Genomic DNA, 12,127 nt, shown 5'->3' on the forward strand with positions numbered 1-12,127 from the left:
TGATAAATTATAAAAGAACAAGACAATACCAAATATATATTCACAGTGACATCAGAGCTCAAAACCACAGGAAATATTTAAAATAACACTGCAGTACAGGCTCACATAAATAAAGAAAAACAAAATCTAAACTAAGCTTCACTATATTCCTGACTGAATCTAATAGAATTATACTATTCCCTAGTAACTTACTATTACAGCAAGACAGGTGGTGGTGAGTGGTTCTTTTTGTCAGGTCCAATATAGAATGCAGAATGCTTTGTCTCACTAACAGACTTCTCAAAATAATATCTAAAATAATGTTACTGCTGAGACTGCTTGCAGAATGACATCATTTCTGGTCATCTGACTTCTAGTTCTCATGCAATCTTTGGCAGATGCTGGAAGTCATGCAATTACATTCCTTCATGCTTCCAAAGTAGCAAGTAGTTCACCCCAGAGACAATACAAAAAGCTTCCTAGAACAGACTGTCTCGCTTGCTGCATTGAGACAGCTTTATGACTTAGCCTACAAAGTAATTTAATTTCAAATATTTTTCTAAAGTTTGATGGACTGAGGTTAACCCTCTAGTTTCCTCTGTTAACATATACATTTAAACAGTTACAATAGTGCATGTACATTTCTGTTCTCTTCCAGCAGGGCACACTGTGCAAATATTTTAAACACAAGCACTATATAAATACCTTTTCAACACAAACATCTGTACAAAACAGTTTGAGATACACATGACATGCAGCTCTAATACACTTGTAACACCAGAATCTTCTATAAATTAGTTTGATATTCACAAGTGACATATAATTACCTACAAAATTCCAGCTAGCTGTGCTGGCAGTACCTTCTTTTAACACACAGGTCAGCAGAAGCAGTCCCAAAAGGATGTTTGCTATCCAAAGGAGAATCCAACAGCTTGGCCATTAATGTCCTCAGGCAAAGACTAGAGACAAAGCCAAAAATCTGCAGCCCTGGAAGATGCATCAGCAGCATCACAGCTACACTTGATTGGGTGGCGAACCAATTGAGAAGTAGAACCTAAAACAGATAAGGCAGAAGATTTGCCTTCAGAATCAGGGAGGTCAAAAATAACCTGACAAGCCTGAACAATTAAGGCCAGAGCATACCTGGTCATGTGGGTCTGGTAATTAACAGCCCTAAAGGCCAACGTAAAAACAGTGTAAACCTTATCAATCCTCTCCACTGCCCTTAAGTTTGGAAGAGGGAAGAGTTTGGAAGGTTTATCAGAACAGACCAACACCACAGCAAGATCAGCAAGGCATTTAAATAAAAACTGACAATCTTCAGGGACCTTATAGAGCCCATCAGGTTTCTTAGGAGCAGGAGACTTGGAAGCAGCAATGAAAGTGTCAAACAAGGCAGCCAACACAAAAGGAACTGCAGATGGTTAAGGAGTATCCACCTGAACCAGCTCATAATATCTCCTTTGTCGGACACTTGACAGGAATCCCACTTAAACTACTCCATCACCCTAGCAATTGTGGCCCCAAAGGACAATTCCTCAAAAGGAGACTCAGAGCTAATGAACTCGTCTTCATCAGAAACATAAGCCAAAGACAAAGGCATTTGAGGAGAATAGGACAAGGGCCCCTCATCAGACTGAATCCTCATCTGAGGAATCTGGTTCCTTAGGCAGTTTAGAAGGGGTAGAGTTCCAAGAAGAAAAAGGCACCAAAACTCTTTGATGAGGCTTCAGGGCTATCAAGACAGAAAACAAGCCCTGAGTAAACTCTTGCCATTCCCTTTGAGGATCCTTATGACAGACTGAAACATGCTTAGTCTTTTGTCTTTTTTTGGAAGGGACATCACCCCTAACAAACACCAGATGTTCCGACCCTTGGCGAGATTTAATAAGAGTACCTGGAATGTCCTCCCTGACCAATATCTGCTGAATCCATCTAGGTTCCTCAGAGATAATTTACCACAGTTTCCTGTCAACATCTGGAGCAAACATCTGCAAAGATTCAGAGGACGTGCAAAAAGACAGATCTATGCCTCCCTCTGATGGGGTCGAGGCAGAGGAATCTGCTGTAGATGTTAAGTGGCTTACAGAGGTATTACCCACTTTTAGAGGGACATCCAGTGAAGGCTGGACAACTAAAGAATCCAGCAGAGACTTCTTGGCCTTCTTACCTATCGGGAGTATCTTGGGGTTAATTAAGCAATTGGATTTCAAGATAAATGGCCAGGGAAGATGAACAGTTTCTGAGCGTCTTGGGCACAAATGCTTTACAGATATTACACAGAGGTACGATCATGGGAAGCACCCAAAAAAGATAAGACACTGTTATGATCCTTAAAGGGAAACTGTCTCCCAGACTGACATTTTTCCTTCTTAAATGACATGAACTCTAGGTAAGCAAAATGAATGCAAGACCAAGGAAAAGAAAAATGAAAACACCCATAATGGGCACTTATCTGATGGCTAGGTATTTAGCACAACAACAAGGCATTGAGACCAACAATCAATAACGGCATTTGGACCAGTGGCAAAGTTGTTCTGAGTAACTTTGTCTGTAGGTCACTTTTATGCCCAAAGTCCTGTGCGGGGAGCATATGTGTGTTGTATGGTGCATACAAGATTATAAGGCTTTGGTATACTGGCCAAATGTTGGGCTGCCCTGGGCAGGAGAACCCTATAGTAAAGAATACTGCAAAAGTAATATAGAAGACTATCTTCGATGTAGCCTGAGGTGATTTTCATTAGGTTCAAGTTGGATGCGAGGGTGTGGTTGGATCCAAGGATTTTGTTTTTGTTGTGGTTGGATCTGAAGAGGTTGTAGTATCTAAAGTTTTCAAGATTTTCTTGGACAGAAACGATCTCAAAGAAGCTGAAGGAGGACAGCAATCTGAAGAATACTTCCTCGATTCTTTAGTTTTGTCTGCTACCTCTCTTGATTTTTTAAAAGAGGATGGCACTCCAGAAGTAGAGGAAGAAGTTGAAGGAAGCAGACCTTTAAGAATTAACTTCTTTCTTCTTTCCACTAAAGCCCTGTGGTTAAAGCCTGCACATATCTCTCAGTATGTAGTCAAAAGACCTGCTCCAAGACCGTATACACACTCAGAATGAGCATCTGAGTTTGGAATCTTCTACCCACTTAAGGATTGCTTCTTGAATACAGTTGGTTTACTAGACATAATGCAAAGCCAACAACAAGGAGAATATAAAAGAGGCAAAGAGCAGTATTGTAGAAGAAATATCAGGTATGGTAAGATAAATACCTTAAAAGGTATACAGAAGGAAAGAAATATCAGCAATGGTAATTGAAAAAGTAACGACAGTTAGGTAGCAATAAGGAAAAGGAGGGCTCAAGGCCTGATGCTACAACTTGCAAGTGAAGACAGGATTTAAAATCGCAAAAAAAAAAAAAAAAAGAAAAAAAGAAGATTTACGACTTAAAAGAAAAACGGAAGAATAAAAACAGAGGAAAAAAGCAAAGTTAAGCCAAAAATGTACTTAACTAATTAAGATCTGCTCAAGCTAACTGTGACCATGTTCAAATGCTGAAATGGTAAACAAGATCCATGGAAACTTAGGAGCGGAAGGGATTAAGGTTAAGGGCAGGAACTATGGGGCCTAACGTCTAACAAAGTTGTCAAGGTCGCATTCAAACCCATAAATTGAGGAACAGTTGAAAAAGACCACATCAGATCAAAATGATCTAAAGCAGATAATAGAAAAAACTAAGTTAATAAAAGTAGAATTTTCCTCAAGAATAAACAGCAGATAAAACATTCCTCATACCTTCACAATTTGTCAGAAAAAGAAGTTATGTACTCACCATAACGTTCCATCTGAGTAGGTACTTCATTTGTCTGCAACCTGTGGGTATCAGATCCGACCTCGGATCCGAGCCGGCAGCTTTCCAAGCTACACGATTCGAGCTCCTAGCTCCTCCCCCTACCCATAATCCCCTGCTAAATGCTGCATTACCTCAGATCGATTTTTGCCCCATCACACAACTCATAACCTTGACAGAGGAATACACCAGATCTAACCTCCTGACAAGAGAATTTCAGGTGACCAGAGATCCCGACAAAGGTTTGGGGGATGGCGGGGGGGGGGGTCGGCTGCAGACAAATGAAGTACCTACTCAGATGGAATGTTATGGTGAGTACATAACTTCTTTATCTGAAGTAGTTACTTCATTTGCTCTGCAACCTGTGGGACAGAGTCCCCAGCTACCTAGGAAAAAACCTGGGTGGCCTTTACAGAAGGATATTCCGAAGCACCGCGGAGCCAAAGGAAGCCCTACCTCTCAAAATTATATCTAGTTTATAATGAGAAATGAACGTATGAGAAGAGGACCAGGTAGCTGCTGAACATATGTCGCCCAAGGGAACCCTGGACCAAAAGGCTGCTGAGGTGGCCATAGACCTTGTAGAATGAGCGTGAATTCCAATAGGAGCTGGTTTGCCTGAAGATATATACCCGTGAATTATGCACTGACAAATCCAATTTGCTACGGTCACTTTGGAAATGGCTCTACCCATGGTTGATTTTGCAAAGGACACAAACAATTGGTCCGACTTGTGAAAATCTTTAGTCCTGTGCAAGTAAAAATGCAGTTGTCTGTGTACATCCAGTTTATGCAATTTGTATTCCCCTCTTCTGAAAATTTGGGAAGAACATGGGTAAATTTACTGATTGATTGATATTTGACTCTGAAGACACCTTAGGTAAGAAAGACGGGTTAGTCCTGAGGGACACTCTATCCTTGTGAAAAATGAGGTAAGGGGGTTTCATACACAGTGCTTGAAGTTCTGAAACCCTCTTGGCCGAAGTAATAGCCACCAAAAATGCCGTTTTCCAAGATAAGAATTTCAACGGAACCGAGGCCGCAGGCTCAAAGGGTGGACTTATCAGGGCTTGTAGGACTAAAGTCAAATCCCATGGGGGCACTACAGCTTTCACAGGCGGCTTCAAAAGAAAGATGCCCCGCAAGAAGGTTTTGCATAATTTTGTATATGCCAAGGACCCTAAGCCATCTCCTACATGAAAATGGGAGATGGCTGCCAACTGCACCCTAACCGTAGAAGCACTTGCTCCCTGCTGAAAAATCAGCGACAGGAAGTCCAGAATAGTCGGAATAGGAACTGTAAATGGATCCAGGCCCTTGTCTTTAGCCCAGACAGAGAAACGTTTCCATTTACTATTGTAAATTTTTCTGGTAGCCGGCTTATGAGCCGCAACCAGTATGGCCTTCACAGGAGATGAGATACCGGGAGTCCTTGCCATCAGTGGAACTGGATCAACCAAGCCGCAAGCTTGAGGTTCACCAGGTTCGTGGTTTGGTATCCTGCAGGATGCAAGATCAGATCTGGAATGGGATGGGATCCAGTATCCATGGAGGAGTCACACTGAGACCGCAGATAAGGGAACCAGATCTGGCGAGGCCAGAATGGCGCTATAAGGATAACTCTGCACCCAACCGACAGGCTTTCTGCATGAACTTTATCATAAGCGGGAGGGGGGGATAAGCATAAAGGAGACCGGGAGGCCAAGCATGAACTAGAGCGTCTCTGGGATTTTTCCCCTTTGGGGGGGGGGGAAGTATTGCGAAGTACTTGCTGCATTTTGTGTTTAATGAAGAAGCAAAAAGATCGCAGCGAGGCCAACCCCATTTGCAGAAGATCTGCTTCGCAACAGATGGATTGAGAGACCACTCATATGGAATGAGAATGACTCGACTCAGTTTGTCCGCTAATATGTTGGACCGTCCCGGAATGTGCGTTGCTACCAGAAACCGGTTGGTGGATATCACCCATTCCAAAACTCTCATAGCATCTCGACAAAGGGGGTAAGACCTGGTTCCTCCCTGTTTATGTACCAGACTACTGACATGTTGTCCTTCTGGATTGCAATAGTCCCCAGAGGGAGAAGGTCGTGGAGAGCTTGCAATGCTAGAAGCACCGCCCTCATCTCTAGGACACTGATATGCAAAGCGGTCTCTAAGGAAGTCCACGTGCCTTGGACGGTTCTGCCCGAACAATGCCCCCCCCACCCGAGGCGAGAAGCATCCGTGGTCAACGTGGCTTGGGGTGGGGGAATCACAAAGGGTCTCCCTTCCCTCAGTTCTCGCACGTGGAGCCACCAAAGAAGGGAGTCCTTGCAAACTCTGCTTAGTGGTATCGGAGCGTTCAATGGGTGGAGTAATAGCAACCAACCATTGAACTTGAAGGGTCCACTACAATACCCTCATCCGCAGACGTGCATGAAGGGAGAGACCGATCGCCGCTGCCATAGATCCTAGTGCCCTCAGGACTAACTCCGCCACCGGAGCAGGACTCTGAAGAAGGGCTAGTACTTGAAATGACAAGCTGCTCAGCCTGTCTGAAGTTAGAGTAGCTCGAGAGATACGGGTATCCAACCTGGCCCCTATGAACTCCAGGACCTGAATGGGACAAAGAAAGGATTTCTGTAGATTCACTGAGATGCCTAAGCTCTGGGCAAGAGTCAGAGTGTAATCTCTTGCCACGCAGAGCTGATGCCTGTTGGCGGTGGTAAGGAGCCAGTCTTCTAGGTACGGGAAGACCTGAATGCCCTGAAGTCTCAGGTGGGTGCAACTACTGCCATGACTTTGGTGAACACCCTGGGGGCTGAGGTGAGGCCGAACAGAAGAACCCTGAACTGATAATGACTGGCTCCCAGCCGGAAGCGGAGAAACCTTCTGGATCGTCTGTCCATCAAAATGTGGTAGTACGCATCCTTGAGGTCTATAGAGCACATCCAGTCGTTCTCCCGCAGGAAAGGGAGAATTGATTGGAGGGTGACCATCCGGAATTTCTCCTTGGGAACGAACAGGTTCAGAGTGGAAAGGTCTAGGATGGGTCTTAAGTCCCCCGTCTTCTTTGGCACCAAAAAGAACCTGGAGTAATAACCCAATCCGTACTGATCTGGGGTGACAGGCTAGATGGCTCTATTTTCTAGCAAATTCGACACTTCTGAAGCCGCTGCCTCCCTGTGATCGGGTGGTACATCGGGGAGGCGTCTGGTCATGGGGGGAAGGTTTATGAAGGGGATGGAATAACCTCTGGATATGATACGGAGCACCCATCGATCTGTCGTAATGGACTCCCAATTTGACAGGTGCTCCATCAACCTCCCCCCGACTGCCTCCAGGAGAGGCACAGCCAGGTAAGCCCTCAGAGCTGCTGCGCGGGCCTGTCCGAGAAAGGTTCTCTAGACCCGAAGTTACGCGGTCCCCCTCTGCCTCTGGGCCGGCGCCCACCTTGCCCTCCTCTGCCTCTAGAGGAAGAGGGGTCCAAAGCTGGATGGGACTAGACTTGCGGAACCACATCTTCTTTTGTCTCCTCTGATTCCTTGAAAAGGATCGTTGGGGATTAGAGAAGCGGACTCCGATGGCAGACAGCGTCTTCCCGTCCTTCTCGCTTTGGACCAGCGTTTCGCGAACGGTCTTGCCGAAAAGCAAAGACACGTCAAAGGGCGCATTCATGAAGGACGCCTTGAAGGGACTGTGAAATCGCAAAGACAGAGCCAGGCATGATGCCACAAGACGACCCCAGCTCCGCTGGCCCTAGCGGCTCCCTCCGTAGCATGGGAGAGTAGCCGCATGGACGTGATAGATATGGATTTTAGAGTGGCCATACGAGTCGAAAAAACATTCTTGTCCTCGACCGACATGGACTCCGGGGGGGGGGGGGTTGCTGCAGCGTATTCCTTAATCAAGTCTCGCTGTAGCCTAATGGTATGTGCCATATAGTTCAGCTCCCTTATCGAGAAGGTCGCTGAAGCAAACATCCGCTTCCCAATGCGGTCCAGCGCTCGAGATTCCTTATCCGGCGGGTGAACCGAAGAACTCTCCTGTGCGAGTTCTCTCTTGGTGGCAGCCACCACCAACATGGCATCAACAGGAGCCTTGGCTCAAGACTGTCTATCCGCTGGGGGGCTAAGGACTTTATCGGGTCATCTCGGGATTGGCTCCACGGTGTCGGGCTCCTTCCATGCCCTGGTAGTAATTAAGTCTACCAGGGGGTCAAGCTGGAGGAGACACCCAGGAGGTAGATGGGCCTGCTTCAATCGCCTCCAGGAACACGGATTAATCCGCGGAAGGTTTTTGGGCAGAACACCCCCCTCTAATACGCAATATTTCCATGATGTCTCCTAAGGAGACATCTTCGGGGGGTGACCTTGGGGAACCTTCCCCTTCGTCTAAATCCGTGTCAGTGGTGACGGACTCAGGGGAGTCCAGGTGCCTCCTTTTACACCTACGTTTAAGAGGGACCTCCTCGGTGGGACTGTCCGAAGAGGGCTCGTCAACAGGTTCTTGTTCCTCCAAGGGAACCAGCTGGAGGGCTTGAGCAGGCTGCCCCGATGGTCGGATGACGGAGGATAGACCCACATATGCAGCAGGGGTACGGGAGGATCCGAAGCCCAAACCGGGGGGCCTGGAGGACCTCGACAGTACTCTCTCCACTACCTCAAAAGCCGAAGGAGAACTACTCTCGCCAGGCTCCGAGAGTAGTCTCCTCTGCTCAGAGGTAGGGATCAGGGTCGGGACTGATGCAGTCGGAGCCGAGAGAAAGGTGTGCTCCGAACCCAGTGGCGCTGAAGACATACCAACTCCCACGGATCCGACGCTCAGCCCTCGGCCCCGAGAACTCTGATCCGACACGCTTGAGGGCACAGTCGGCGAAGAGACCAGAGCTATCAGCGCCGACGGATCCCCGGCTCCGAAAGGGCCCAGATCCGATGACTCTGAGACCCGAAAACGAATCGGAGAAGGATTGATCGGAGCAAAAATGGGGGCCACACTCCCTCCACAGGGGGGCGGGAGGCAAGAGCACCCCCATCTGCATTTGGGTCTGTATGAATCAACGCATCATCCGATCCATGTCCGCGTCGGTGAGGCTTCTGGTCGACCTAGAAGTCGCCGTCGAGGCGGGCCGGGAGGGCCGCCTCAATGACCTCCAGGGAGACCGGTACTCCGGCGAGAAACTGGGCGAATGGAGCCGAGAGGGGGAGGATCCAGAGACCCTCGAGGGAGACCTAGCCAGCTTAGATGTCTCAGCCCGCCTTTTGTGAGACTTGTGCCCTTCCTTGTCCTTGTGCCTCTTCTCTTTGGAGCTCAAACCCAAAGAGGGAGGTTGAGTCTCCGGTTGAGCAGGGGGCGCAGAAGGCACCGTGCCGAGGCAGCCTGAGCGGGAGAGGAAGAAGAAGCCGATTCCTGGGGAAGCAAGCCCATCAGGATCAGCTTTATTCATCCTGTCCCTAAGTGCCCGGGGGTTAAAGGCTGCACATATTGGGCAGGCCGTAGATAAATGGGCCACCCCCAGGCATAAAACTCACTGAGTGTGGCCATCAGCCGGTGAAAGCTTACGGCCACACTCAGTACACTTTGAAAAAACGGCTTTGGGCCCTTCAGCCATTTTGTCTAACACTCACACACGCACACCCAAACACTAAGGGGGGAGGGGTGTCACACAGAAAAAACAACTAACTATAAAAATTAACGAGTATCTAAACTACAACTAAAAAACCCAGGGATACTACACACACGTACACTAAAACCACAGTCTTCCCAGTTGAGAAAAACTTAACGATCTCACCAAAAGCCAAGGAGCTCTTCAAAGGTAGCTGCTTCAGCCGTGGCAAAAAATGATCTGGGGTAATGCAACATGTCGCAGGGGATTACGGGTAGGGGGAGGAGCTAGGAGCTCGGATCTTGTAGCTTGGAAAGCTGCCGGGTCGGATCCGATACCCACAGGTTGCAGAGCAAATGAAGTAACTACTTCAGATCAAATGTTAACATATGAACCTTACAATTCAAAATTCTGAAAATCAAAGTTACTGAAGTATACACTTTTGTCCCATAGTTATGAATAATTTTCCCATCCTTATCAGAAAGAGGATGATTGGAATTAACTCACTTTTTAGCAGCAGTGGGATAACTAAAGCTATAGCTGCTGGGTCAGGTTGGGAATAGTGTATAAAAACTGGAAAGACTGAGGAACTTTATACATCCTATCTGCCTTTTTAGAGGAAGCTAGCTGACTATGAGGAAAACTGCAGGCAGTAGCATACACATCCTCTAAAGCAGAAAGAACAGGGTGAATGGGTGTATGTTCTGGAAAATCCTTCTGTAATAATTTATAGTATTTTCTGAGGGACTGAGAAACTTCAGTGTTCTCCCACTGATGACAATAGCACATATTAGCAAGTTTGAGAAAAAACACACTAAGCAGGCACCTTGAAGTAGCAAGTCCGGAACACAAGTTCAATATAGTCTTAAATAAGTTGCGTCTTCATATAAAACGGGTCACCAAAACTCTGTAGTTAACTTGTAAACCACAAACAAAGATGCTAGAGCTAAAGTTCTTAACGCAAGATTTAATAAACAAGAAAATACAGGCGTTTTCGCTGAAGCCACAGCTGCAGCTTCTTCAAAGGTTAATTTTGAAAAAAAGAGCGTCAAAGCCTGTGCTTTTAAAATCACGTCAATGCGTGATACTAATTGCTAACAGCAATAATAAAAGGACACACCACTTAAAATAATACAACACTTAATCCACTAGAAAACTGTAGAACCATTACAGATAAAAAATATATGTGTATAAAACAGTCAATGTATATGATTTAAAAACTAATAATGTATGCAAAAACAAAATCTGCAACTACAATGAAACAACAAAAAAGCACTCAAACATCACATACCTTAACTGAGTGCATAAAAAGCACTTAAACATAAGTCTTAATGACAACTAAACTATAATAGTTAAAGAGCAACTGCGTAATTTAAATATAACCAAAATGCTACAAATAAAAATTTTTTTGATGGTAAACATATTAAAAGACTAAATATAGAAACACATTACTTCATACCTTTGACAGTAAATGTGTGTTCCTATTAGACTTAATAATAATAAAAATAAAGTGGTTAGACCGTCTAAAACAATGGCGGTCTAACTGCCACTGTCTTAGTATTGATCTGTCTTTTTTATATATATATATGTAAAGCTGTGCATAACGCAAACAAGTGAAGCCTTAAACAACAATTAAAGAACTATTAAGTTAAAATGATACACATCAATAGAAAAAGTATCACTTTTAAAAATAAGTTATTATGTCCACCGATACTAAATCTAATAATCAGTAATGACATTGTTGACAAGTTAACGTCTATAACTCTTCATTTTTAGTACGCATGCAATATTGCAATGTTCATTTAAACCTGGAAAGGAAAATGAATCTAATAATAGTTGCCATTCTAATTCTCTATTTTCTAAGATTAATGAAACTGGTCCTCCTCTTTCTGGTTTAAGAACGTGGTCTATGGCCATAAACTGAAAGCTGTGCCCCTCATTTTTAAGTATGTGTTTAGCTAAAGCATTCTCTTTGTTCTTTTTTCTCATGGCATATGAATGTTCATATACCCTGTCTCGAAGTCTTCTATCAGATTTTCCTATATAGAAGGCTTGGCAGCAGTTGCATGTAGCTAAATAAACTATAGATCTGGATTCACAGTTTAGTTTATGGTTAATTTTAAATTTCCTTTCACGAATTGTGAAAGAGTTAGCTACTCGCACCAGATGACAGTAATTGCATGCACCACACTGGAAAGATCCTTTATTTTTTGTTACCCAACTAGAAACTTTTGATCTTTCCAACATTGATTTCAAGTTATTGCCCCTTCTATATGTAATCTTAGGTTTTAGTCCCAGTTTGTCCAATAATTGTTCGTTATTGGTAATAAAATACCAGTTTTTATAGAGAATAAACTGTATGCTGTTAGAGTCTATACTGAAAGTAGTGATGAAACTACTATCCATGACTTGACCAAGTGTGTTAATAGTTTTAGACAACAGTTTCTAAACCCACATTACTGGCATTTGTATTTATTTCAACTGCATTGTCAAGTATTAAATCATGCCTTTGTGGTAAAAGGGGGGTATTGGCCATTAAGTCTTTTACTAGTAACCTCTTCCAAGATCTCATTAAATAAAACAATCGGGTAGCCTCTGTTAGTGAACATGTTTTTCAAAGTCTCACATTCTCCCAGAAACAATTCCTCTCTACTGCACATTCTAGATGCCCGAATGATTTGCCCCTTAATGATGGCTTTCTTTTGCTTGAAGGGGTGACAACTTTTG

General features: G+C 44.7%; 1 protein-coding gene across 2 annotated transcripts in view; it reads right to left on the reverse strand.

Annotated features, from left to right (window-relative positions):
- The window catches only part of FNTA (farnesyltransferase, CAAX box, alpha), a 761,420-nt gene that overhangs the window by 36,867 nt on the left and 712,426 nt on the right, over positions 1 to 12,127 (reverse strand). The window contains exon 9 of one of the 2 annotated variants that reach the window (XM_044059428.1): positions 810 to 1,033. The exons of the other annotated variant lie outside the window; for it this stretch is intronic. Within the exon in view, the coding sequence (XP_043915363.1) occupies positions 821 to 1,033 (213 nt within the window). The 3' untranslated portion in view covers positions 810 to 820. Of the gene's footprint in view, positions 1 to 809; positions 1,034 to 12,127 lie in introns of those variants that run through there. 2 annotated transcript variants of the gene reach the window in all.

The sequence above is a fragment of the Protopterus annectens genome, chromosome 17.part0 (assembly GCF_019279795.1).
Source record: "Protopterus annectens isolate FY-2018-M chromosome 17.part0, PAN1.0, whole genome shotgun sequence".
Taxonomy (NCBI): Eukaryota; Metazoa; Chordata; order Ceratodontiformes; family Protopteridae; genus Protopterus; species Protopterus annectens.